General features: G+C 46.7%; 7 protein-coding genes across 12 annotated transcripts; 4 read left to right on the top strand and 3 right to left on the bottom strand.

Annotated features, from left to right (window-relative positions):
* The first annotated feature begins 269 nt into the window (after positions 1–269).
* LOC6608410 (patellin-2) lies at positions 270–8,707 on the top strand. Of its 3 annotated transcripts, none has more exons than XM_032715519.1 (2): positions 270–430; positions 6,942–8,707. In XM_032715519.1, exon 2 carries the CDS (start codon positions 7,004–7,006, stop codon positions 8,372–8,374), a length of 1,371 nt encoding a protein of 456 aa, XP_032571410.1. In that variant the 5' UTR covers positions 270–430; positions 6,942–7,003; the 3' UTR covers positions 8,375–8,707. The 3 variants fall into 3 exon arrangements, with proteins under 3 accessions (XP_032571410.1, XP_002033144.1, XP_032571409.1); XM_002033108.2 differs by lacking the exon at positions 270–430 and adding an exon at positions 3,351–3,448; XM_032715518.1 differs by lacking the exon at positions 270–430 and adding an exon at positions 3,384–3,478.
* Positions 8,708–9,511: 804 nt separating this feature from the next.
* Positions 9,512–13,733, top strand: LOC6608409 (centrosomal protein of 131 kDa). Its single transcript, XM_002033107.2, has 8 exons — positions 9,512–9,702; positions 9,765–9,986; positions 10,040–11,435; positions 11,494–11,611; positions 11,670–11,807; positions 11,867–12,287; positions 12,508–13,163; positions 13,218–13,733. The coding sequence occupies exons 1-8, from the start codon at positions 9,676–9,678 to the stop codon at positions 13,642–13,644; spliced, it is 3,405 nt and encodes a 1,134-aa protein (XP_002033143.2). The 5' UTR covers positions 9,512–9,675; the 3' UTR covers positions 13,645–13,733.
* Positions 13,734–13,834: 101 nt separating this feature from the next.
* On the top strand, positions 13,835–15,623 carry LOC6608408. Its single transcript, XM_002033106.2, has 9 exons — positions 13,835–13,990; positions 14,050–14,142; positions 14,192–14,301; positions 14,364–14,458; positions 14,518–14,646; positions 14,704–14,855; positions 14,913–15,057; positions 15,114–15,364; positions 15,422–15,623. Exons 1-9 carry the CDS (start codon positions 13,925–13,927, stop codon positions 15,539–15,541), a joined length of 1,161 nt encoding a protein of 386 aa, XP_002033142.2. The 5' UTR covers positions 13,835–13,924; the 3' UTR covers positions 15,542–15,623.
* On the bottom strand, positions 15,603–16,453 carry LOC6608407. Its single transcript, XM_002033105.2, has 2 exons — positions 16,113–16,453; positions 15,603–16,054 (listed from the first exon to the last, which is right to left on the bottom strand). The coding sequence occupies exons 1-2, from the start codon at positions 16,221–16,223 to the stop codon at positions 15,659–15,661; spliced, it is 507 nt and encodes a 168-aa protein (XP_002033141.1). The 5' UTR covers positions 16,224–16,453; the 3' UTR covers positions 15,603–15,658.
* A 282-nt stretch (positions 16,454–16,735) lies between these two features.
* On the top strand, positions 16,736–25,605 carry LOC6608404 (late embryogenesis abundant protein ECP63). 4 transcript variants are annotated; one of them, XM_032714812.1, is made up of 4 exons: positions 16,736–16,945; positions 17,747–17,758; positions 24,018–24,200; positions 24,675–25,605. In XM_032714812.1, exons 1-4 carry the CDS (start codon positions 16,927–16,929, stop codon positions 25,163–25,165), a joined length of 705 nt encoding a protein of 234 aa, XP_032570703.1. In that variant the 5' UTR covers positions 16,736–16,926; the 3' UTR covers positions 25,166–25,605. The 4 variants fall into 4 exon arrangements, with proteins under 4 accessions (XP_032570703.1, XP_032570702.1, XP_002033138.1 ...); XM_032714811.1 differs by having other exon boundaries at positions 17,744–17,758; XM_002033102.2 differs by lacking the exon at positions 17,747–17,758.
* LOC6608406 lies at positions 18,221–19,438 on the bottom strand. The gene is made up of 2 exons (XM_002033104.2): positions 19,256–19,438; positions 18,221–19,157 (listed from the first exon to the last, which is right to left on the bottom strand). Exons 1-2 carry the CDS (start codon positions 19,406–19,408, stop codon positions 18,321–18,323), a joined length of 990 nt encoding a protein of 329 aa, XP_002033140.1. The 5' UTR covers positions 19,409–19,438; the 3' UTR covers positions 18,221–18,320.
* Positions 20,143–21,599, bottom strand: LOC6608405. Its single transcript, XM_002033103.2, has 2 exons — positions 21,109–21,599; positions 20,143–21,047 (listed from the first exon to the last, which is right to left on the bottom strand). Exons 1-2 carry the CDS (start codon positions 21,373–21,375, stop codon positions 20,217–20,219), a joined length of 1,098 nt encoding a protein of 365 aa, XP_002033139.2. The 5' UTR covers positions 21,376–21,599; the 3' UTR covers positions 20,143–20,216.
* Positions 25,606–26,954: the final 1,349 nt, after the last annotated feature.

The raw sequence follows: 26,954 nt of genomic DNA, 5'->3' as shown, positions 1-26,954 counted from the left end.
AAATGGTAGACGACACTCGGCCAAAAAGTAATATTTGTTTTCGCTTTGTTTTGATCTTCTTCTGTGTGTGAACTCAAAGGACGGGCTTTGTTGCCTTACGCACAAAAAGTGCACATTGTTGGCCTGACAAGGCGGTAAAAACTTGCGCTTTCATTCATTAAAACTGGCACTGTTGCTGCTTTGAGCGTCGCTGCTGCTTTCGGAGCTGCTGTTGGCGCAGTCGCGATCGCGAGCTCAGTCGAAAACACGTTACGCGCCTGTGCAGAGCGTTTTTGCTCTATCCAAACGTTTCCGATCCCATCCGATCCAATCCGATACGATACGATCCGATCCCATACGATACAAAGCCAGCGGATTCGAAAGTTTTACACCGCGTGCAGCAGAAGCAGCAACAACAGCAGCAGCAAAAAAGCAACAGCAATAACAATTCGTATGTTTCGTTTGTGTGTTGAAGATTTAATTTTTTATGCAAAGCAAACGACGACAGACTTTTCGGCTGGTCAACAATTTCTATTTTAATTGGCAGCAGCGCCCAGCAATTTACCATAAGCGAATGGAAAGCTGACAAAAGTCACCGACTCCGCTTTATTGTGCATAATCAAGCCAATCAATGTGTTTTCTTTCGTCCACATTATTTGCCATTTTTGCCATTTGCGATTAGCCCCTCGCAGATCACGCAGTGGCCAGAATTTGGGTTCTTTGCTCGGAGCGCCAGCGACCCAATTGGTTAACTATCGCCATTATGGCTTAATTGCTAGAAATGAATAAGTTTTTAACGAACTGCGTGCGCCGCTTTCGTGCGTGTCTCTGTTTCTTTTTTCGCGCAGTGTACGCAAATTGGCAAGCGCCGTTAATTGGAAATTTTCTTTGTCAAGGTTGCGAATCCCCCATCGGATTCCCACTTGGACTGCGACTCCGGCTCAAGTGCACGTCCGTTTGTGTTGGCTGTCAATTAGCGTGTTATTCAACCGCGCTCGCAAATAGATCATTAAAGTAAAGCACTCGACGGGCTAATTGTAATTGTAACGATGTGCAAACACCGCCTGGGCAGCTGGCAGTGAAGATATGGCGAGTTCTATGGAGTTCTGTTCGGATCTCCCAGTAAATTAGCACATCGATTGACTGGCCAAAAACTGGATTCCTTTGCTAGGTGGTAAAAACAGGTCGACACAGAAGAAACTATTAAAATATATCAGTTCGAATTAAATTACATTCATTTAACTCGGCATTCTAATTATTCCATGTTCTAAAACATTACAATCTCTTAATGATAAAGTCGGATAAATTGGATAACTTGCACTTGAAATACTGAAGTATTGCATTCGTTGTTAGACACATATATACTTACTTAATATTCTAGTTACATAAATGTGATTCTCAAACTGTTGGAACCACATAGTGGCGCATTTTTAAGACGCGAACAACATTTGAGCCTCTGAGATTGTGGTGGATAACTCCCGAATCGATGACCTATATTTGCGGGATTTTTTCTCTGTGCCGAGTTACCAGTTTTCCAGGCTTCTGATGACCGGGCAGCATGTATATGGGGCATTCATTCCGTTTTGGGGCCAGGCCACTCCCCGCGGGCACAGGTTAAACAGCTTTTCCCCCTCCACTCGCTTCGGTTCGGTGTGGTTTGGTTCGGCTCGGATTCGGATCCACTCTGCCACATCCCGCTGCCACTCCCCCGAGATTTTCACGGCCACCGGGGGGAAACGGGTCGGTCGCCTTTGCGCGGAAGCCCTCGCATTAGGGCACCCACATCCACACCCACACCCACTGTCACAGTCTGGGCCACAGAATCGTAATCGTGTAAATGGCAAATACACTTTGCTCCCGCTATCGGCGAAATAATCAAATAGCACCAGGTCATAAAGTTTCGGCGTTGGACGTAGTTATCACGCCGATATGGCTTCGTGTGTTGATTTCATTCGGGGAAGCCTAGCGATTATGTTTATGCGACCTTCAATTTAGGAAGCCCCGAATATGTTCAAAATCAAAGATCGGTTTTCAATTGCAGTGTATGGTAAATACACTTGTGGAATTGTTTTATTCAAAAAATACTCTCTTTATCAAAAGGGAAATACCAATAGAAGCTTAACTGTATTTAAAATCCCCTACCTAATGACTTTTATCTTTACTGACGTACTTGAGAATAGTCTTTGGAAAACACTGAAAGTCAACTTGAGATAAGTGCTAACAAATTTCTAAATTTATGTCATTTATTCCTATTTTTTCAAATCATTAACATTTACTATCTTTATTGTGTATCAGTTTATGGGGACAATTGCCAAATATTTCCCGCGACAATTACAATTGTAAAAATAGCAAGCTTTAAGAATTCGACATGAGGATCTTATCTGTATTGACAGACTTTATAACTAGGCTGAACCCATTTAATCAATTTGATACAATATTGATGTTAGCTGTGATGACAGTGAACTTTATATACTTTTTCAAAAGCATCCTGAAAATATTAAGTTTCTCTTCATAACGAACAATATAGATAACAGTATGCAGAGTATGAAATAACCAATTGAATGCAATATTGTAAGATATGAATTAATCAGAAGGTGAATATATAAATGAGCTTAAATACTCTTCTAATGACATTCAACTTTGTATACCTTTCGTTAATATTCTGTTCGAAAGTCAGTTGAAAATCGCTTGCTTGTGGGGACACATAATAACTTTTCTATAAATAAGCCGTAATAGCCGCTGTCGTAAAGTAATCTTCTACTTATTGAACAACCGAGTAAATAAGGTAAATAGGTCTGGCTAAAGCAATTGTCCCGCAAAGCTGACCCATTGGGCTGAGCAAATAAACAAAACAGTGAGTCAACTCCGAGTTGTTGCCGTTTGCCGAGCAAATAAACAGATAACCGAGCTCTTACCGCATTCACGATCAGCAGATCATGCGCTCGCAGCACGTGTAAACTACGTAAATATTCGCGGGCGCAATTAATGCCAGTTCGGTGGATTGGATTTTCATCCATTTCGCACGTCGGAAGTGTCCACTTTTGGGGCGCCCAAATGCTCCACAGTCCAGTTCAGATGGTGCATAATCGGCCAGCAATTAAGTAATGTACACACATCACCTTCGTTTTCCGGATGGTGCTATTCCGCGGGGGCATGTTATGGCGCGCACCTTTCACGCAGGGCGCCTGCAGGGCATTTCGCTCTGGGCCACGGCTATTAAGCTCTCCAGGTGAATATCTGGCACTCGGAATTCGTATTTATTTTGCCAGCCATATAACTAACTATATGCCATATGTGTGCCAGCTACATGCGCACGAGCAGAGCGATAACCGCCGACGAGCGACGACGATGTTGCGACTACTCCAGGCGTTCGAAGTTGCTCGTTCAGGTTTCTGTTTTCAGTATTCAGTATTCAGTTACGTTTTGGCGTTTTACGGTAACGCAGCGGACAGTTAGCCTCCAATTATAGGTGCGTCCATATCTCCCGACATTCCAGTGTGTGAGTGTGTGTGCCCAAATAATAGAGCGTAATGCCATCATATTTGCGAGAAAAACCGAGAAACCTGCAAACGTGTAAATATCGTCTGAGCCCCTTACGATCGCTCATACGCCGCGTTGGCCCGCTGCAAAAAAAAATAAATAAAAAAAACAAAGCCGCTTACGCCCGACGTTCGTGACTTTGACATTTGTGGCCGCTGGCCGCTAAATTGGCCATCTATAACGAATTGTCGCGCATCTGAAACACGTTCTACACACATTTTATATATACGGGCCCTAATCGAGGGAACTCAATCCCCGACGTGCCCCTGCTTTCACGGCATAACCATCGCCTCCTCATACCCGTAAATCCCATAAAATGTGTATGAAAATATTTACAACTAATTATGCGGCCAGGCGGCAAAACACTCTCCGCCGCAGATCCATTGAGGTGCCTTGAACTCGGGCTCCGACTTATGGTTTTTTATTTTCGTTCATGTCAGCCGATTTCACTTTCTTTTCGCGCTCTCTAGGGCCGTTAATCACATGATTGGGTAATACTCCCAGTGGCCAGCACCCAAGTGCTCCCAAGTTAACAGTGGCCAAATCGCCAGTGCAGCCTTATCGCCTCGGATTATGCTGGCCCGCTTATCAGCCCTATTTTGGCAATGTCTTTGATAAGATTACCGCTCCACCTTGGCTCCCTTCCGACTGATATTTATGTGCCCGCTGCGCCGTAGCTCTTGGCCAAGTCAGTCCGCAGCAAAAGAGATGTTCCCAAGAGATGTAAACAGATTGCAATTGTTGTACTCGTTTCCAGTTCACACAGTGCTGACCGAGTTTGTCTGCAACCACAACTCGCTCCACAGGGCCCCATGTTCGAAGGTAGATCCGAAAAAGGTTCAGGGGGGGGAGCTGGGAATCCGATTTGATCCGCCGAGTGATAGACGCACCCAACTCACGCAGCTCCAAATCGAATTTCAAAGGCAAACGCTCTGTTATGGCCCCGGGTTTTATCTCAGCGCCTCAATTCACACCCTGAATGCGAGAAGATTCAAAGAATTCGTCTGAAATGGCAAATAGGAAAGTGGCCATTCCCTCGCATTGTCGGGAATTTCTTAATATCTTGCTCAGCGAACGATTTTGCTCCCAGATGAACAAAAGATATTTTATGGTATTCAAACACTTTCGAAAAAGAAAACATTTCTATATAGCTGAGTTTCATGGTAATCGCGGCTTCGTTATTCATCAACAGCAAAAACTATTAAATGCTGAAACAAGTCATAAGTAATATCATTCTTATTCAAGAGTTTCATGGAAGTGCTTCAAGAATGTTGTTAGATATTTGTCATAAAAATGATTAATAGGCTTGTTAGAGATATAACATTTATTCCAAAATGATGTTATATAAAACGGAATGGCTGCCAATAAAATATGTTTATATATTATAAACTTTCCGATAAACTTTCAGTCACAGCTAAATGATTGTTTTGTCTTCTTTGAAGGTTTTTTTTTAGATAACCCTGCCATTCATTTATGTGTCTTAAAATATAGTTAGGTAATGATGGTTTTTAATCTTTCTCATTTTGAATGTGTAATTTTAATCAATCATCTCTTTTTCTGTTGGCAGTTCCAATAATACTAATATGATATGATATTAACCAGCAAATCAGCCCAGCCCTGGGTACTCCACTAGTTTCCAAAGGTGTTTCACTCTCGTTCACCTTATGCAAATTGGTAACGAAAATAGCCAGCAGTGCACTTCATGCCGCCGTAAACAACAGCTATTTCAAGGCCAATTGGTCGATTGCCGGCTAGCCGCCAAGTGGGAAAATAATACTAATGCAAATAGCAAATACAGAGGGCGAAATCAAAATATTGCTCTTCGGAATTATGTGGCAGCGGTCTGTGGCCAGAGTTTCATCCCAGTTGTGCGCAATTAGCACTCGCTCGCAGTCAGAAACGAATAAAAAAGACTCATTTGCCAGTAAGCCAGGCGGCAGAGTTGAAACACTCGAAAATCCGAGACTCGGATACAAATTCGTATTCGTTTCGCTTTTATCAGTGCCAGACATTGTTTTACTGTTTGTCATGGGGTCCAATAACAGGTTGGGGTAAAAATTGCAATAAACTCTTTGGTGGGGCAGTTTACCCAGGCAGTTATAAAATTTGGGCGGAGCTGTGTGAGCATTCTGACTAAGTAGAAGTATCTGCAGATAATCTTCAAAGATTACGGCCTGATTATAGCCCTATAAATATTTCAAGAAACGACGGGTTTATGGGATTTCCTTGCCTAGTCAGCACATTACAATAGAAATGAATAGTAAGAGTTACTTATCCATATTTCTTAAAGCAAACTACACTTTGCTAATTAAATTGGCTAAGTCCAACACAGTTGCATAAATAGAACTTGATATTCATTGTGAATCGACCGGCCCTGAGTAATCAAAAGGCGAAAATCAAAGAGCTGACCTTTCGCGGGGCAATCGAATGCGTCTGGAATTCACGAGTTGCATGCAGGTCCATAAAGTGCAGCTCTTAATTCAATTAGCCCGTCGAAGAGCGACGGAAAATGCAAATGGAAATGGGCTGGCAATGAAAGTGGTCTCTGTATTCCTATCAGTTACGATCGCACTGGGTACGTGCTTTGGTCAACTGATGGGTTTTGGGGCATGGACAGCAGTGTCACATGGGCTTGATCGATCTGATCCGGCGTACAATTAGGTTTGCAGGCGAGCGCCAGTCCATTTTACCTGGACAAGCCCCGGGTATTTGAGTGTGCCATCGATCTAATTGATATTTAAGCAAGTTTAGCTCTATCAGCGATCAACCGGTATTTGTTTGGGGGCCTTACAATAGACCCGTAGACAGTGGCTGACCCTGGAATGCTCACTGCCACTGCCAATGGCTGGTATTGCGTAATTACGCATACGCCATGTGAAACGATTGCAAACTATTTGCTTGCGAAAGTGAGTTGGCAGAACGAAGCGCTTCGCCATAATCAACTAGATTGGCAAGCGATTGGGATGGAAGAAATAAAAAGTATTAACAATAGTATAAAGGTTTTTTTCCCACTTGATTGATAAGCTTATGAGGAAAGCCTGAAGTGAATTACTAAGTTCGCCGGATGCATTATCACATTTTTAAATAATTGTCCAGACCCATGAGTCATCTCTTTTCTTTCAGCGGAACCTAATCAATCTTTCACAAAAAATGCATATAGTTCAAGTTTTTAGCAGTAAATCGTTAAGGGCCTGCGATAAGATATTATTCCGCTACTGACCTCAAGTCAGTTTCAGCTAATCAAACAAAATTGCTGCAATTAGCCGGAGGTCCATTCGCTTTTCGTTTTTACTCGAAGATCTCTTCTCTTTCACCTCGAATGATTATGCCTGCGAATTTGCATGATTGAATGCGAATGATTTAATTTTTGCTCTCCCAAATGTTTTATTAATTGGCTTTGTCTTCTTCTCTTTCACCGTTAGAGTGAACGACGGAAACGGAAAGTAAAAGCCCCGATCACGACCAGATTCAAAGGCAGACAGACATGGCCGATACAATCAACAACAAGCCGAGCATACAGATCCGCAGCGGACTGCCCTCGCCTCTGCCGGACAAGAGCCCGTCGCCGGCCACCAAGCTGCTGATCAGCCATGGCAAGCCAAACTTCACCATCGCCAAGTCGCCGAAGGTCGACGAGAACGGAAACGGAAACCCACTGTCCGCCCAGCCCAGCGCCAACAACAACTACAACGCCTACAAGAGCGCCAACAGCAGCGTGGCCAACAGCCAGAAGTTCATAGTGGGCACCAAGTTCAACGGGGTCTTCAAGCCCTCGAATGCGGCGGCCACTTGGGCCACCAATGGAAGCGCCAATGGCAATGGCGCCGCGGAGTCGGAGAACGAGGTGGCCAAGGTCGTGCTGCGACGACCCAAGCTGGCGGACTCGCCCCCACCCGCCGAGGGCGAGGACGAGATCGTGCCGGAGTTCATCAGGCGCCAGCGACGCATCCAGGAGCGTCTGGCCAAGGAGAACGTGCTGGACTTTGAGAGCCGGCGCAGCGGCTACTTCACGCACGTTATGATCTCGCCGGACTCGCCCAATCGCACCTCGTTCGTGGAGACCATGGCCAGTCCGGCCATTGTACCCGCCCTCGAGATTCCCGCTCCAGTGGCCGAGAAGGTGGAGGAGGAGGAGAAGGTGGAGGCACAGCCTCAGGTGGCTGCTGTAACCACCTCTGCCCTCATCACTGAACCCGAACCAGAGGCCCCTGTTAGCAATGGACACAGTGAGGAGCCAAAGAACTCTGACGTGGCGCCCGAGGAGGTGGCCAAGGCCATTGAGCAAGTTAACCAGGCAGTGGCAGGAGAGGATGAGGCGGAGGTAGAAGCCACCCCTGAGCCAGTTCCAGAACCTACTCCAGAGCCAGTGGCAGCCGAACGAAAGGCGGAGGCCGTGGTAGAGGAGCCCACTCAAGCTCCCGCTCCCGTGGAAGCCAAGGTGGAGGTGGTGGAGCCAGTTGCTCCCGTGCAAAATGGCCAGAAGGAGGAGGAGAAGGCTGTTCCTGCCACAAATGGCCATAAGGAAGAGGAGGCTGTTCCTGCCACCAATGGCCACAAGGAGGAGGCGGAGGCCATTACCATTTCGCACACCAACGGACAGAGTAGCAATGGACCCAGCATACCCACTCCGGATCCCAGTGGAGCCCTGGGAGTGAACTACGAACCCAAGACCGTGGTCAGCTTCTCGCAGGAATTGGGCAGCGGGGAGAACAAGTATCCGGATACCGTGAAGGTGGTCAGCGAGGTGCCCGCCGAATCGAATGGCGAGCTCAAGGAGCTGACCAAGCTGAAGTTCGACATCCAGAGCGACGAGCAGAACGAGGTCCAGGTGACGCCCGTGCTGCGGGCGGAATAGAAGATCGGCGGATCAGGATGAGGAGTAGTGCAATTTGTTTGTTAAACAAGAAACCATCAACTATATTGTGTTGTATTTTGTGTTAGCTGCTAAGTTGATTACAAGAAATGTTGCCAAATTTAATTTTATGCTTCGCGCATCAGTCAGTATCGAGAATGGAGTTGGAGTCGGAGTTGGACTTGGAGCTGGAGCTGGAGTGCCTAACCCCCCATAGAGCCACCCATGGAGGCCCGGTCCCCAAAGCGTCTTTTCGGGACTAGCTAGACCAAACTACGTGTATTGCAATAGACACTATTTGCTTTATTTAAATAAATTATTAATTAATATTGAGAATGCGTCTTTGGGCTGGAATATTCCTCTCGCGGGCACTGGATGGTCTTCGATAAAGGTGCTCCACCACAAGTGTGTGTATTTACTGTCTCGTAGAGTACCTTAACTTGTTCCACAAAGATAACAATATTTTTGTTTGCCCCCCAGACGCACCAATTGTCCATGGGGGAATGTTGTCTTAGAACTCGAAGTGTCTTAAATGGCGCATTGAGTTGCGCTATTGTATCGTATCGTATTGCTATATGGAAATCTAGATCTCTGGATCTCCAGGCTTTGCCCGCCGAAGTCAGCCTTTGATTCATGGGGTATTACCACGTTCATTGCAGGAATCTAAGATATGTTTACAAATCGTCAGAGTAATGCTCCATAAGTCGCCCCGAAAATGCTAAGACCACGAGCTCAGGCAGTGAGTTCCTAGACGTGGTGAATGAAAACCGAAAGTGTTTGCCGATGTCTAGCATTGAACCCCGTGCGGTGACCTTCGCATCGATATGCTCCAGTCGCAATCAGTTGCCCTCCGTGATTAATTGCTTTGATTCCGCTGGTTTGCCCGTGTGCGATAGTCGGTGATTGATTGGGAGGCACGAATAATAATAAAGTAATAATCGAGTGGAGTGGGGTGAAGTGGAGTGGAGTGGATTGCGAACGGAGTGGTGAATCATGGAGAGGACGCGACACCTGTTCCGGCGATCGAGGGTGGGTCAGGTGGTTCAGGTAGCTCAGGTGGTTCACCACTAAGGTAACCATGTCAACTTCGACCCGCCTGTTTTTCCGGGGGTTGCAGTGCTGACCAACATCTGGTCTGCTCCTGACCCTCGTGGCTAGCACATGCGTTTAATCGATATGAAAATGGTGGCGGTTTTCAGCGTTGGCCAAAACAAACTGGAGTTAGTCCGGTTCGAAAACCAGTAGGCTATGGCAGGACATTCAGTTCGAAAACTATCTAAATGAGCGCTTAATTCTAAGCTATTATGGATTTATGTCTTAAGGGCTCTCAGGTAAGTTCATAACCATATGGTCTACCCCTTGTGGGTTAGGTACTAAGAGTGGTCAACCGCAGATAAACCTCGCCACACGACAAAAAACGAAGCCCAAGTACACCAGCCGTTCGCTGACGACGCTCCACAATCCGTGTCCCCATTTCCGGCCGCGCTCGGCCAACTTCCTGCAGCAGCGCAGTCGCTCCTCGCCTTTCCTGGGACGACCTCAGTCGGCGGACCCCAAGTTCGGTCGTCGGTTGAGCAACTACTTTGTTGAGAAGGAGCTGCGCAACGGCGGCAAGGTGAGTGGGTTTAACACCCTGCGGTTACCGGTGCTGTAATATCCACTTTTTAGCGACAAGTCTCGTCGAACGACCTGCTGAAATCCCTGCTGGAGGAGCCCATCAAGCGCAGTTGGCTCTGCCGCAGCACCTGCAACTCCTCCGAGTCCGACTACTCGCTACACAAACGCACTCCCGACAGCAGCGAGGAGGGGGAGCAGTTCCTGGTCAACATGCCAGGTGGTGAGAAGGGAAAATCCTACTCCTCGTACTCCGGAAATCAGGGCCTCAGTAACGGGGCTCTTCTTCAGCGCACCGCCAAGCCAGATCTTCCGGGAAGGGTGTCCTTCAGCAAGCCGAATATGCACGCGGACTTGGACTCCAGTGACTGCGACAATGACAAGCAGGAAGTGCGTCCCAGCATCTCTGCTCCGGGTCCTCTAACTCTTCCCAGTTTCCTGAGTAAAGTGGAACAAGCCGATCCCGTTGGTCAGAAAAAGTCCGTGCACTTCGGATCCACTGCCGCCGAGGGAGAAGTCCTGGCGGAGACCTACGAGTATCCAAAGTGTCCTTCGGAGAACTGTACGTGCAGCACGCGATCCTCTTCCACCACAAGCACAAATGAGGCATCGGCATCGGACGTTAAGTGTGCCTGTGATGCGCCAAGCTGCCGGTTTATGGAGTCCTCCAAACTAGTGGAACCATCTAGTCCCACACCAACTCTCCCAAAGGCTCTCTCATCGGAGCTAGATGTTATAAGGGAGTATAAACAAGCTGTGGAAGGCGTTCAAGTGGTCAAGAACCACTTGGGAACTGACACCCCGAACAACATTGAGATACTACCCAACTATCTGGACAATTACGCTTCTCCCTCTAAGGAGAAGCAGAACAATCTGTCCGAGACCAAGAACATGGCCACCAATAGTTCCGCTGTCAACAACGGTTCCCCCGTCTACAGATCCGTTGGCAACCCAAGAAACTTCGGGGCAGAGAATAACTTTTTGCCAGCGGTGCAGGATGATAGGAGATCCTTTGTAAATGGCAGCTCCGACGCCGTCATTAATAACTATCTAAAGGTGGTCTCGACACCACCGTTTGTGGGCAAGAAAAAGGAAAACGTAAAGCCCACCAGTGCCGATCCCGTTGCCAGGAGCAGCAAGTCCAAGGTGACTAAGTCCACAACCAATCTAGCTCCTCTGGGTAAGATGAAGAAGGCCATCAGTGTGGGCAGCCTACGTGAGGAGCGGAAACTCTCAGAGTACAATCTCGACAAGGTGGACAGCTGGATGAGCATGCAGGACCAGAAGCAATACGATGGCAAGCACAAGCCGGGACTGGAGGACATGGACGAGGCACAGGACAATGATACCGCCTCCCAGTTGTCCCTAAAGTCGAATGAGGACTCCAGGGACTCGACATATGATGAAATAGTATCTGTCATCAAGGAGATCGAAGAGGACAAGAAAAGGGGCAAGTTACTGGCTTGGATTTAGAAGGGAGCGTTCCTCATATTTGATTTCATTGACAGACAACTTCTCCGAGGGAATCCCCAGCGAACTGAACCTAAACCTAGATTCCCGCTGTGAGACCGCCGACACAGTGACTGTGAGTGAAGGAAAAGTTCCCGAAAGTGGAGATAAGTACAAGTAAATACAGATTACCACATTGGTATCCATCCAGTTATATACTATGGTATCCTAACAGGGACATCCTGGCCTACCTGAACAATGTGGAGAGTAGTTGCGACAAGACGCTGATGGAAACACGTCGTTCCATACCGGATAGCAATCGATCGGAGGTGGAGTTCGTGGTGGAGCCCGATGTCACCGATGAGGTGCCCAAGTGGGTGAAGTGTCTTGGATTCCCTTGAAGCTTATAACTAACTTTCCTATTTAATTCAGGCTATCTGAGTTGCTAATGCTGCCCAATCACCAGCTTGCCAGAAGGGTCGTTGCCTTGAGCTTGCGGGCCAACGAGTTGGCCAATGCCATCCATATGTCCAAGGAGCACGTCTTCCAGCTGCGTGGCGAAAAGCAGAAGAGCCTGCGGGCCGAAAAGTCCACCGCCGCGGCCAAGCTGCGTGATCAGAAGAAGCACTATGAGGAAGTGGTTACCCGCCACCAGGGATTCATCGAGCAGCTGCTCAAGGACAAGGGCTCCCTCTGCGAGAAGGTGGCGGCCCTCACCCGTCGCCTGGAGAGCCAGAACCAGGCATGGGAGCACCGCTTAGAAACTGAGCTGGCAAGGACCAAGGAGACCACTATGGCGGGCGAAAAGATACGGCGAGAGCGATGGGTGCGCGAGAACACCAAGAAGATTAAGGTTCGGTATAAAAAATTTACCATAGGTTAGCTTTAAGGATCACGATTGTTGTTATCCTTTGATGTAGCACAAAGAAAGAATGGCTTAGGAATAGTCCACCACTGGATCAGTAATTAGTATCCTAGCTTATTCAAAACTATTACTTATTATAGTGTCCAGAATATTAGTAGTTTTTTACATAGCATTATATTAATGATCACCATTTTACTTCGTTTCAAAGGAACTTACGGTTAAGGGCCTGGAGGCGGAGATTAACAAGATGAACTGCGACCACCAACGCGAGGTGACCGAGCTAAAGCGCACCCACCAAATGCAGTTGCTGGACGCCTTGGAGGAGGCACGCACGAAGCACGAGCAGATCGAAACTAGCATTCGCGAGAGCTGCGCCCAAGATCGTGAGGCCATTATTGAGAAGGAGCGCACTGCCATCCGGGAGCGATTCGAGCGCCAACTGGAGGAGGAGCAGAGGGCACAGGCGGAGCAACGCCAGAAACTAACCGAGGAGTTTGCTGCGGAGCGTGATCGCTTGCAGACGGAACTACGGCAGCGGGATAATGACCACCAAGCCCGAAGGCAAGAGGCTCTGCGAGAACAGGAGCAGGAGCTGGAGCAGGCCAAGTTCGAAATGCAAGAGCGCATGGCTAAGCAGGAGGAGAAGTACCAGAACCGGATCAACACCATCGAGCAGCAGTACCAGGCTGACTTTGAGTTGTGGAAGACGGAGCACGAAAACAAGACCAAGTTAGCCCAAGCGGAGAAGGAGAACGCCATAAGGCAACACTACCGGGCGGAGAGAGACCGTCAGCTGGACGAACTGGTGGTGCGGATGGAGGCCGACGCACTGCAGCACAGTGAGGAGCACGAGCAAAAGATGAAGTAAGTACAAGTAGGCCAAATGGTATAAGTCGCCTCCTAATCCCATCTTTTCAGTCGCCTCAAGGAGAAGTACGAGAAGGATTTGGTTCTGGCCGAGAACGTAGAGAAGTCGCTGCGGGAGAAGTACGCAGAGACTCGCGGCAAGTTGGCAGAGGCAGACGCCCAGGTACGGAACAGCCAGGCGGAGGTGAAGCAGCTGCATCTGGAGCTCAGCCACAGCAAGAAGATGTGCGGCGACATCATCATGGAGCGGGACAGACTGAGGGACAACCTCAACGCGGACATCCAGAGCGAGCTGGGAGTGCTCAACGAGCGCCACAAGCAGGAGATGGATCAGCTTCAAAAGCGCGTCCACCAGACCATCCAGCGGCAGGAGGAGACCATTGAGATCCTGAAGGGCGACAACGATGCCCTCAGGCAGCAGTGTTTGAAGCTCAACGCTGTCATACGACAGCAGCGCAAGGATTATTGCGTTAAATAGAAAACTCGAAATAGGTGTATGGGACCTCCAAGCTAAATATTATTAGGAAGGCTTTTTAATAAATGAGTGACAAATGGCTTAAAAATTATTTTGAAAAATCTAAATGGTTTTAAGAAATTGTAACGGCTGTAAAAGAAATCGATAAGCGTGCTATAAATAATCGATATCACTCAAAGCGGTGTGGTATTCTCAGCCACAAAAGCCGAGGTAACACTAAACGCGGGTCAACAAAAACAATACTTGTACATTTTGAATGTTTTTATAATTAGAAGTTTTTACAATGACAGATATGCGAGAAAATAGAACATTTACCAATATCGGCAATAGCTTTGGCTTCGTATGCAGGGTAAGCAACTCATCCTACACAAGACATGAGTTCATCCTAATCGCCAGTCTTCTACGCAGATCATAGAAAAGCAATGCGGAATTCAACAATTGGGAGCTCTTGAAAAATACGAATTTGCCGAACTACTGAAGATTCTGAATGGCACAGAAAAGGTGAGTGGATCGTAGAAGAGGTATTCGTAATCACACCTATTCTGTGCAGTTTCTGGCCTCCAAGTTCTTCTGCCAACTGCCAGCGAATGTCGGCAGTTTTAGAGTTCTCCGACAGCTCCAGGAACTCCGCATCCTGACGGCCACGCAGTACATCTTTAGGTGGGTTTCATAAAGAAGCTGCTAGATGTGCGGACCTCATTTATCCGTAACTGAATTCACAGCAAGGAGGACTCCGATCAACTGCAGGTGGACTTGATTATATTCCTGGAATCCGAATACGACCTCCTCGCCAATGTTTTCTTTTCAGCGGCTTTTGGTTGGTCTTGACCTTGACTCTGACTGTTTTCCCTTTTCAAATGATTTATACACCCGCAGATGCCGATTCTGCGATGAAGCTAACCTTGATACTGACAACCGCTTTGGGGAATCTCTATTCCGGCCTCGTTAGCAATCCCAAAATATGCAGCTTGGCATATGTGGAGTTCTTGTGCAAAACCCTACCAGGTATGTGTTTGTACTACACAGCATGATATGCATGTAACTATACTATTATCCACTCAGATAAAGCGCTAAATGTTTGCACGAACATGCATTTAAGTACCCTATTGGATCTTCACCGATCGGAGAATGTAGACGAGGCATTCGCCAGCTTTAGCGCTTGGATAAATGAGGGCGTCGACGAACTAACCTTTGTTAAGCACCTTTGCGATAAGGTTATATTCTCTTAACACGGAGCTAGGCACCCTGTACTAACTGAATCCGACTTGCAGATGTTTGCTAGCCATCAGCAGGCAGCCCTTCAATATCTGTTTAAACAGTCAAACACGGAAAAATTTAACCAGTGGAAGTTCTATCTGATACTAGTACAATCCATCGCCAGTGCAGCCAATCCTGAGACCACCACATACATTAAAAGTATATATTGCTTTCTGTAGTCTAATATCTAGTTAAAGTGATCCACTCCTTTGCAGAGTATTTGAAAAACAGACTTATACAGACTGCATCCACGGCCTCCCTGGGATCCTTGCTTCATTTGCTGCTGACTGCAAGGGCTGCTTCTGCCTCAACCATGGATGTTCGGGCTAATCTGGACAACTATGCGAAGTGGTACAAGCAGAACATTGGTGAAATGACGTACATATTGGGCCCGGAAAAGTTTCAGACAATCCTGAGGCTCTTGGAGGAGTCTTTACCATACGAAAAGGAGTTGCAATACCTGGAGGTAATTAAGAATATAAATAATTTGATTCATCTCTACTTATTGACTGCTTTCCATCAGATTCATGTGTCAATTGCCATTTCACCTGGTGGGCGTCTCGTTCAAGCCTACAAAACTAAGTGCAGGGCTCATGCAGCTCAACTTAAATCGGCGGCAAAGCGAAAGGCTTCCACAGACTAGATGCAACGTGATGCTATTTAGTAATTTAAATACTCAGGATACTCGCACTGAACACTGAAACTCATTAAAATCTATTATGTCCCAAAAATTATTTATTTGTCTGCAGTAAACTATAAGTTAGTAAGCCACAATATCGCGTTCCTCTGCGGTTATGACGCAGTTTGAATCTCCAGGTTTCGTGCTAACTCCATCACATTCATCGGTTTTAGTACAGATGAATCTCCGGTGTTCGCGACACTTTGCAGATTCAAATTTGAAAAAGCCGTTCTGGTGCTTAACAAAGACGCACCCTTCGTTGTTCACCAGCTTTGAATTGTGCGGGGAGTACTCAATGGATTTGTTGTTCGAAACGTATCTGTAGGTGGGCTTATCGTGTGCATTCAATCCAAACCAGTACTCGTAGTCGTCTACGTTTATTTTGCTTTTCATCTGGATCAGGGTAACTTCGGTGTTTAGATCAGCCAGGCACATGTGGAGGGTTTTGCAGATGGACAGGGCACTGAACCAAGAAGCCTGTGGTAATGCAATTGAATAACTTCTAAGCTCAAGGACTTTAGTTAAGTCTACTCACTGTTTTCTCACTGAAATACAGGCAAATGCCCTTACCGTTGGCCTCATCAGCACGCAAGAGCAGCAGCAGCAAAATGGGAAGACAGTAAAGTATCTGTAGCACTTGACTCATTGCGTTCGGATTGTTGTATTCAGTAGTACTGATGAATTTCGAAAGTGGCTTACTCGGTATGGCTCACTAATGCCATTAAACCATGACGCAATAAATTAGGGTTAGTAGTAAATTACCTTTCCTTATTATTTTATATACCTTAACCTAAGCATGTGCCACACGATAAAATTTTATGCTAGCTTAGAAATTAAATATTTCTGGCCCATTTTTTTTCCAAATTTCAAATCGAACTGATTTTTTTCTTGACAAAAGTTGGCAGCACCGAATATGTCTAACCATTGGTTCGGTTGTAGTACCCCTACAATCGGTCTCGAAATAGAACGCCATCTAGCCGTCAAGAGTGCAACCACTTTAGGTCCCGCAAAGGCGTTGCCAACTGGAAATTTGTAGACATTTGTGGTCTCTATTTCTTACGAGTGGCGCTCTTCTCTTTTAGTTTGTGCGAAACGCATACGTAATTTAGATCATTGAACGTAACGCCAACGTACTGTGACTACGACTCCACACGACTTTATACGTTTCTGTGCTCTCGACGCAGTCGGACGTTTAAAAATAAACGCGCTCCACCAAAAATACATAGCCCGCTGGCCGCAAACGCAAATAAATCTGAACAAATTCGAATTCCATCCGGATCAAACAAACACACAAGCCCGAAAATCAGTTCTTCGACTCCAACGGCCGAGAAAAACGCAAACGTTTCAGAATGTTCAGCTCGATTTCAGGTAAAAAAGAAAAGCCCAGCCAATCGACGTTTATGTGAAAGTTTGGAAATAAGAAATCTTAGGTCTATGTATATGTATATGTATATCCGATACATCCAGCCAAACGGATGATATATGTGCAGTGAGTGGGTTACCGCAGTGGAGGAAGGAAGTCAATCGACTCCAACTGCAAATCCACTTCCAAGTTACATCATCATCACCGGAGCAGCGAGGAGTCGGGTAGTTGGAGCAGCTGGCCACGCGGGAGTTGGATCCGCGGTCGGGTGGGGCTGGCCAACCGGGCGTGTTGGATCCGATACGGGTCGCAGTAGCAAAAACCTAATTATCCGCTACCGCGGCTCTGGTGATGGCGATGATGGTGATGACGACGATGTGGATGATACGTAAGCCAATTATGGCGCAGTTATATGTAGCTCCAAATGGACTGCGAGTTGCCGTTCTCGCTGGCACATCCCACACCCAAAAAAAATTATAGCTGCCCAGATACACACTACACACAACACGTATCCGAGGCATCCATATATACATTGTATCTTCGAGCGGTTACGCTGTTGCTGTTCCTTGGGGCTCTGGCACACTTATGTTCCTGATGTTAGGGGAAGTGCCAAGAGCCAGAGTTCCATCAGCCAGCTCCGCTTCCGATCTCTGAAATCCTCCGGCAGTAGATGCCACTTGAGAACCGCATGGTCAAGCATTGGCACTTGAGATAGGCACTTTCGTTCTATTATACAGACTGTATTAGATTTTAGATTCTATTCATACATCTATTAATATTATCTGTTCCCACTCAATGCCAAGCAGATGCATCGAAATGTAAGTAACCCCAAATGGTGAACTTTCCACTGAATTACCTTGATAATGTTACTCAGTCCTAGACAGACATTCCTCACCGACTGCGTAGTTCAACTTTTAGTAGCTGCATATTTTTCCTATTCAGCACTTTGATCTTCTATGTTTAGCATGTGTTGGGTCTATCAGCTAAAAACATTCATTTGGATATTATGCGAAACCAATAGATTAAGTGCTTTTAAGTACATTAATTTTTTGTTTTCTGCTTGAACAGATTGTTTTAAAAACAGTATTCTAGCAAAAGGAGTCATTCTGTGGCGAGTATTTTGCAGAAATAATAGATCTCAAATTTGTTATAAAGTGACTACTTGAATAGTATTTATTACAGGAAGCAGCTAACAAATATTAATTTATATCATTCTTGGAATATGTGGGTCTTTGGATTATTGTTTTTAGTAACTTGAAAGGACTGAAACGCAGTTAATCTTCATGTTGTTAAAACTCAAATTTATTTGGTGAAAGCTCAAACATTCCTCGATTCCCTAGATGTCTATTGGTGCGCCCGGTTGGTGGTAGGTCCGTTCGTTCAGGCCGCCGGAGCTGGTGTTGCTTCGCCCTCGGGAGCTGCCGGTGCAGGAGTGGCGGCCTCTGCGGCTGGAGCTCCTTCCGCTGGTGGAGCAGCTGCCGCCGGAGTGGCTCCTTCCGCAGCCGCGGCATCCGGTGCGGGCGTGGCTGCTCCAGTGGCGTCTGCCGCCGGTGGTGGACCCGTGCCGCCTGGCGGCACCGTTTGGTCCTGCTCGGCAATGGCTTCCCCGGCGTTTTCCATGCCGTTCTCGAACACGGGCTCCGTGGTGCCACCACCATCACCTGGAGTCGACGAGCCCTCCGCTTCCTTCTCCTTCGATTCCCCGATTTCCGTTGAATTCGAATTGTCAGCTGGCCGTGAATCGCTCTCCACACTTTGCTCTTTGATCCCCGTCTCTTGCTTATCCTTTTGGCCCGCGTCGTGGTGGAAGTGATGCAAGTGCTCGTGGCTGTGTTTCTGCCCATCCCCACTGTCCTCCGCGGGAACGGCGCACTTCACCTGGTTCTGCTCGCAGATGAAGTACTTCTTCTCCTGGCAGTTCACGTCCAGGACGACGGTGACATTGGGCCGGATCCTGATCTCCAGGCAGTCGTCCAGGTTGGAGCGTTGAGTCGGCTCCACTATATTGGAGTCGCCCAAGTAGCGCACCAGTTTCCCGCTACTGATGTACTTGAAGCGCCCCTCCGACTGCAGATCGTTGCCGCCGAACCAGAAGTCATCGAAGCCCACCTGTGACGTCACGTAGTGGACCACCGCCTTGAAGTCCTCCACCGTGGACACGTCGGCCAGGTTGAGGCCTTTGCGCAGGCAGTTGTTCTGGGCCCCAAACCAGTTGATCTGCCAATAGATTTCAAGCGATATATCGTTATTTTAGGACGCTATGAGAGCTTCATTGGTACTGAAATGGGCTTCCAAGTGATGGGCGTCTCTCTCACCTTTTTGATGCCCACATAGAAGCACTTTCCGTTCAGCTCCTTGAGATACGGTTTGCCACAGGGACCCTTGTCTTTTTCCTTCTTGCTCTGCTTCTTTCCGCAGCCGAAATGGACCGCCATCAAGGTCAGAATCACAATTGGTAGGATCCTCATGGCTGCCAGCAAAACTGAGGCACCTGTCCAGCCAAACTGTAAGCATGCGTGCCGCCCCCTGTTCTATATATACCCTTTCGTGGGCGTGGCATCTGCATTATCGAGGAGTGACCAATTTCCATTAGAGCATCGTGTATTGTTCGCCCAGAATTTTTATCGACTGCTGGTGTCCATCAAATTGATTAATTCTAATTGGACATGGTGATGCCCAGGGGTTGGTGCTTCTGTCGGTGGTTCCTCAATCACCATCAGGGTTGGAACTATGCTGGTACTTGTCAGACTTCCATCTCGGATGAAGAAGTTCCCGGATTCATTGACATCTTAAGAGGGTTCGATAATTGAATCACTCAATTGCTATCCGATTAAGTAGTCAATAGGTGACCCTCGACTTTAAGTTCATCTCCATAATTATTTTTTTTTTTTACGAGTCGTAACAGTACAAAGATATAAATTCAATGCTCTGTATACATGTTTAAGTTCACTAATTATTACATGTAAAATTCGAATAATTACATATTCATCAGGATAAATTGGACATAAACTAACTTTTCATATAAGAAACTTTTATGGATGTTTGCATGCCAATAATACCATCTTTAAAAACTTATCATATACGCTCCCCTTGATTTATCTGAAAGTTAAAACCTTGTTTCGATTGCAATTTCTTTACTTGCTCGTATATTTAATTTCATTGGTGTACCAAGCCGACCTGCACTTGAATATATTTCAAAATAACTTGTAATATTATTGCTGTCATTTATTTTTAATCGATAATAGTTGTGGGATTCAGCTGGGCAAGTTCTGGAGATCAGGCTGCTGGCGGTGCCGGAGTCTCGGCTGCTGCGGCGGCGGGGGCTTCTGCTCCTGGCGCGGGTGTGGGTTCGGGCGTGGCTCCGTCGGCGGCCGGAGTGGCGGCTCCTTCGGCAGCTGGAGCTGCTCCGGCGGGTGCTGCTCCATCTGCTGCTGGAGAAACTGCTTCAGCTCCGGCGGCTGGGGCAGCAGTTGCGCCCGGCTCACCAGTTCCGTCAACGGTATTTGTTACTTCCGCTCCCGGAGTCACCGAGACGCCATTCTGATCAGGCTGATCATCATCGGGCACGTCGAGCGCCCCGGCTGCATCCTCCGAGTCCGGCTCCGGGTGCTCCACTGAGCCACTGGCAATGGGGTCCTGGCGGTCGTGGTCGCCATCGCCATCGCCCTCTCCCTCGCCTTCGGCACTTTCGCCAATGTCGTGGTGGAAGTGATGCAAGTGCTCGTGGCTGTGGTGCTTCGGCTTCTTGCCACTATCCGTGTCCTGGCAGTAGCGTTCCGAGCAGATGAAGTACTGTCGCTCGTGGCAGTTGTCCGCCGACACCATATTGATCTCGGATCGTATCCTCACCTCCAGACAGTCGTCGCACTCGGAGTGCTCCAGGGGCAGCACGTTGCTGTAGTTGCTGTAGTAGCGCACCAGCCGACCGTTGCTGATGTACTGGAAGCGCCCCTCGTGGTACAGATCGTTGCCCCCAAACCAGAAGTCCTCCGTGTTGCCCAGGCCACTCAGGAACCCAATGGCTCCATCGAAGTCCCTTTGGTTGCTCAAGTCCGCCAGGGTCAGTCCTTTGCGTAGGCAGTTGTTCAGGGCGCCAAACCAGTTCATCTCAATGGGTTAATGATAGATCGTATTATTTCATAACCCCATGCGACAGATCACCCCTTACCTTTTTCACCGAAAAGTAGTAGCACTTGCCGTTGATCCTGCGCAGATAGCGACGCGGGCAGGGGGGTCCTGATCCCAGGAGCTCGCCCCGCGGCAAGATGCTCAGCAGGGCCACGAGTGCAGTCAGGAGATGCTTCATTTCGCTCGCTTCCGCCGGTGCACAGTGAGCCGGCTCAAATCGCCTCCTGTACTTATATCCTCCGCTGGCCAGCAGTGCACCCAATCGATTTGGAGCCCGCTGGAGCTGGAGCGGCATCTTCGGCAGCATGGCCAATTCAATTACAAGTCCATGCCTCCGGAATGCCTAGACCAATGTCGTGGGCTAATTTGCTCACCCGCCAGTGGGTCTGGTTTAGGGTCATTCAGTTTAATTGGCTATTAGATACACTCGAAGAAAACGAGCCGGAAAAGTTGCATGGGGTGCTGTAATTGCCAGTAATGTTAACCCTCTAAATTTCGTGATTGCTATTCATCCGCGAAATAATGGGCATATTGCGAGTAAATATTATATCATAATAAAAGTAATACAATTATTAAATAAGTGTAATGCAAATAAATAAAAAGATTGTATATATGGTTTTGAGATAAGAAATAACTCTTGAAAGTATTCGAAAGTAAGATATAGAGCTATCTTCTTCAGGACTATAATGATGATAAATGGATTTAAAATGTTTGGTTTCTTTTGACCCTGATTTGTCCTCCCTTTTAATTTGTATCTGCCAAAGTGAGCTAATTGCTGGCTATGAATTCGCTGGTAATCTTCCCCTGCTCAAAATCGCTTGGAGTTAAGTTCTGTGATTCGAGCGCCTGGAGTGACTTCATAGTCATTAGCATAACCCGCCCGAAGGGCTAGATGTCTGACCCGGCCTTGTTCTTTCCGATTATTGATTTACCTGGCAGGGTCGTGACATCAGCCATTGGATTGTCCGTGGCCAGGACACGAATCGCCCGCCTTTCCTTCTGTTGCCAGCTGACTCAGACGACCTTCGGTCGGATGACGATTGCGCCGGGGGCCACAACAATTCGTGGGGCGTGTGAGTTCCACGCCACCCCTTTCTGCCACGCGCGGCTCTCACAAACATATATAATTCTTTCGTATATTGTATCTCGATTGTGCAGTTGTATCTCACATGACATCATCAGCAACGGCAACAACAACGGCGGCACCCAGTAGCTCCATCGATTCATCACGGATTGTAGCTCTTTTTTTAAGGCATCCAAAACTGGTGTGGAACGTGAGTCGGCAGACCTCAAATCGCAGTAACTCATAGATATTCGTTCCGTGCCCGTGTGTGTGTCCGTTCCGAGCTGGGTTCCCATGTAGCCCAAGCTACAGCTACAGCTACAGGTTTTCCTCTATTCCGAGGCTTCTGCGCATTATCTCAGCTGCGAGTGCGACATCGACGAAAACAAAATCAGAGAGCAGAATCCAAAACCAAACCAAAACAGAAACGACGCCAGAGGCTGTGAGAGTCTGGGCTTATTGTGTTACCTTCTGGCCATGCTTCTAGCCGGTTTTCAGTGTTGACCACAAGACTGAAGAACAAAATGCGTCGTATTACGCAAATGCCTTAAATAGGGCCGCTGGCCTTAGGAATTCAGCGTGTGTAAGCCATTAAGGTACATATGTATATCCAAAGGATTTGGCGGGGAATACTAAACACTACAGTTGCCTTATACGTAAGGCCACCTTTTTAGTAACTATCATTAAGTTTTTTAATACGATTTTATTTGGAAAACAGCACAGACCAAATATACTTAGCATGCATGATTCCCCTCTATACACATAGTTAGAATTGTACAGTGTAGATTGCACGATTCCTTCCACTTAAATTGCTATTATAGATTCTAGATTGTTAAGCAAGTCCAATGCCACATACATACATTCCGTAGCCATTAGCATTTGAAATATCTTAATTCCTTTGATTCCCCCGTTTTTTTCGAGCAGTAAAAGTACTTTTCAACACCTTGGCCGAGCCCACACACACATTCCATAATCTCGACACCCAGCAATAGTAGAATAGAAACTATTATTTTCGCACAGTTTTCGGCTCCTGCGGAGGCGAGTGCCTCATTAAATGCGAAATGCCAAATTGGCCGAAACTAAATTATTTGGAAATGGGCCGAGTGGAGGGGCTATTAAAGTATCTCTGCGGAGAGAACCGAATCAGAATAAACACATTCCCGATCACAATCAGAAAGCGTGAATAGACCGCACTAGAAACTTGGTCGATTTCATTCGCCGGCTGCCCATTATGACATCACATACGCCGAATAATTTGAATACTCGAGCTTTGTTTGCCTCATTCGCATACAAGCAGCATATGTATATTACAAAGAAATTCCTCGGCTATTTCCGCCCGTTTCCGTTTCGCCCAACCGATTCGCACCCGGTTCCGAGTTCAGCGGCAAAATGTTTCTATTTGAGTGGACGCACACGTCACTCCAAGTGAATGCAGATTCGAGGGGACAGCAAAAGATGGCGCTCGTTAATTTCTATTAAATTGCGAATATAAGTCTCAAGTCTCGAATTTTAAGGCTGACGCCATGGGGCTGGCGATCACGATTCCAACAGCCCCTAGTTGCGCAGTTTCTATTAATAGGAAAGTGTCCCAGTCTAATCGATCCGATTTAGTCATGTAAATAGTTCATGCTCCAGCTGCTTTGTTTATGTTTCGGCAATTACCTGTCTGGAATTTGGAATCTGAAATCTCAAATCTCGCATCTCCGATCTGATCGGCGCCTCATCCCGCTGATTGCAATCAGGCTATAAATTATAATTAGCGCCAGGCCAGAGCTTAGTTAGCATTCAGAGGGCCAGTCAGCATGTTTCCCAGTCGCCAAAACCAAAGTAATCCCACCCAGCCAGCCCAGTCAGGATCTAAAATGCTCTCCTCCTTCAATCCCCAGCTTCCTTGAAGAACTTCGGCGACAAGACCGCCAACCTCTTCAGCAAGAAGAAAGATGAGGCCGAGAAGCTGGCCAACGAGAAGGCCGCCGAGGCACAGAAGCTAGCCGAGGAGCAGGCCAAGAAGGTGGGCCAGTCCGTCCAGCAGACCAAGGGCGAGGCCGAGCAGTTGGCCGCCAGCACGGGTGAGTAACCGAATCCGAAAAGGTGGATAGAACAAATAAATGATGTCTTTGAAAATTAATTGGAGTTGTATTTCTAAAGTCGTCCAAAGAGTCTCTTTCAAAATCAGCTTTCAGTTCTCGCTGAAAATGTTTTCTCATTAGCATTCCATTTTCAATTTATATAAAACGCAAAACTTTTAAGCATATCAAACACAAGAGAACATAATAAATGAAATTCTTTAGTGAAGCGTTGACGTAAAACATGTTTCCAAGAATAAGATTCGCATTTTTAAAAACATTTCTTCAAAAATATTGAAATATTTCTAAAATTGTGAAAAGCAATTTTATGTGCTAGAGATTTATAACTAAACAGATCGTCTATCCTATGTTTTATGCTGGAATACAACTCTCCAAATCTATAGATATCTTTAGAAGCACTTTTAAAGATATTTTGTAAGAATATTCCCACCACTAATATCTCTCTTTATGATGCAGCCAAGGAAGCCGCTGCTCTGGCCACCGCCGAGGCTCAGAAGGCTGGACAGGCGATCGACCAGGGTGTGAACCGTGCCGCTGGAGCCGTCAACCAGGGCAAGCAGGCGGTGGACAACACGGTGGCCCAGGCGGCGGCCGTGGCCCAGAACTCCAAGCAGGTGGCGGCCAATGTGGCGGAGGCCTCCCAGCGAGCGGCCGCCAATGCGGTGGACCAGACCAAGAAGGCGGCCAACGACGCCATCAACAAGAGCGTGAAGGCCGCCGAGAACGTGGCGGACCAGAAACTGAAGCAGGCAGAGGGCGCCATCGATGGTGCTCTGAAACAGACCAGCCAGACGGTGGATCAGAAGCTGCAGGAGGCGAACCAGTACGTCGACCAGAAGCGCCAGTCCGTCGAGAAGACCGTCCAGGATGCGGCCGGACAGGCCCAGGAGTCCGCCGGACAGCAGGCCAACGCCCTGCTGGGCAAGCTGCATCTGGGCCAGAAGTAGAGGCGTCACCCTTCGCGGGGCCACCTAAAATATCTTGATGTGAAAATGCTTTAGATACAAAAACAAAAACAAACAGAAGGGAATTTGCTTCAATGTAACGAGTGCCAGTAATGTGATTGCTAAATCCTCAATTGAAAATACATATATATATATATATACACATATTTTTGGAATATCGCGCGGAAGGATTATTTTGCAGCCGTTGCTTTCGATGTGAGCATTTCAGCACATCTCTGTCCGTATCCGTACAAAGTGTAATTAACCCCTTCGTTCTTCTTCGGCCGACTTTTGTTACTCTGAGGCATTTGATATTTTATATACAGCTGCGCTGAGTATGCTTTTAATATACGTATATTCTGTTTATGTAGAGATGTATGATTAAGTACCTTTAACTCTTGCACAATACATTGCAAATGTGTTTTTAATATATTGGACTCGAATGAGATTTGTGGTTTTTGTATTGGGAGGGGGTGCCACTATAGCAAAGCGCTGCTTATGATTGTGTTTGGATATGCTGATGTTATGGTTATTACATTAATACTTAAACTTTCACTAAATCATTTTAAATTTAGCGCCAAAATTAATGAATGGTCATACTGCAATCTGGCCACACTGCACGTACTTCGGCTACAAGCGGAAATAGCGCCATCTACATCTGGGATAGCACGTAAAATGGTTTGAAAATAGGAAATCCATGTATTTTCTCTCTTTTACCCTTTAATTTAGAAAATATTGAATTCCTCGAAGTTTTTAATGAAGGTTTCAAACCATAAGGTTACTTGAAGTATTTATTTGGGTTTACTATTTAATTACTGACTTATCTTGGCATTGGTTGTTTAGAAAATAATATTATTTCTGTACATATTATGAGCAAATGATTATGAATAGCAATATACAATTTCTTTAATTAAACCAATAATTCAGTTATAAATTCTATACATCCCACTGCTCACCCAAAAGTGGTAACATTTAATTTTGGTTCTAAGACAAAAGAAGGTTTTCCGGCTTGCACTTCCCCCTTCCTCCAGAGCTCACTCACTTTGTCTCATTATAGGACCTTTTCACAGATCCAAGGTGAGCAGGGGAAACTTTCGCAGAAATGCGGACCATGGAGGTGGACGGATCTATACAAATAAACCGAAACATGCAGAAATCTGCTAATAGAAGAGGTCATATTGTGTACTCCGATATGTCGGGCAACTTTTCGTCGAACAGAAGCCGAAAGTTGTGTTAGCTTTTAATTATGGGAAAAGTTTGTTGCTGACAAGTGACCCCGGTGCATTGCAACATCAATTGGACGCACAGCTTCAAAGGACCAAAGGACGAAAGGAATGTGTGCAAAGTATTGGCAGCAAAGTGCTGACATAAATTCAGGTGAAAGCGATTTTTAATTTCAGATAAGTGCGCCTGCTGACTGGAAAGGCGAATGATAAATGCATTCCATTTGCGATTCAAGTGCGAGTGGGTGCGAGGCGCCAAATTCAAATTTATGCCGGCCACGCAAAAGTCGCGCCAATTAGGTTAGCCCAAGCGAGTTGATTTAAAGTTAAGCGATACGAGCGGCGCGATTAATTACAATAACTGTTTATCAACACGTATTAATCATGGCTTAACATGCTCCCAGCTCGTGTTGACCCAAGCAAAATGGCGTGCAGCGGAGTTCCGGTCATGTTGGCCGGCCAACACCGGGAAGTCTCCATACCCTCAATGGGCTTCCTTTAATTTTCAAAGTTTAGAGGGCGGCATAAACTGAAGATATTTTGTGAGCGTAATATCGTTTTTAATATAT

Source organism: Drosophila sechellia, chromosome 2R (assembly GCF_004382195.2).
Source record: "Drosophila sechellia strain sech25 chromosome 2R, ASM438219v1, whole genome shotgun sequence".
Taxonomy (NCBI): Eukaryota; Metazoa; Arthropoda; class Insecta; order Diptera; family Drosophilidae; genus Drosophila; species Drosophila sechellia.
This window is presented reverse-complemented; position numbering and strand designations above follow the sequence as displayed.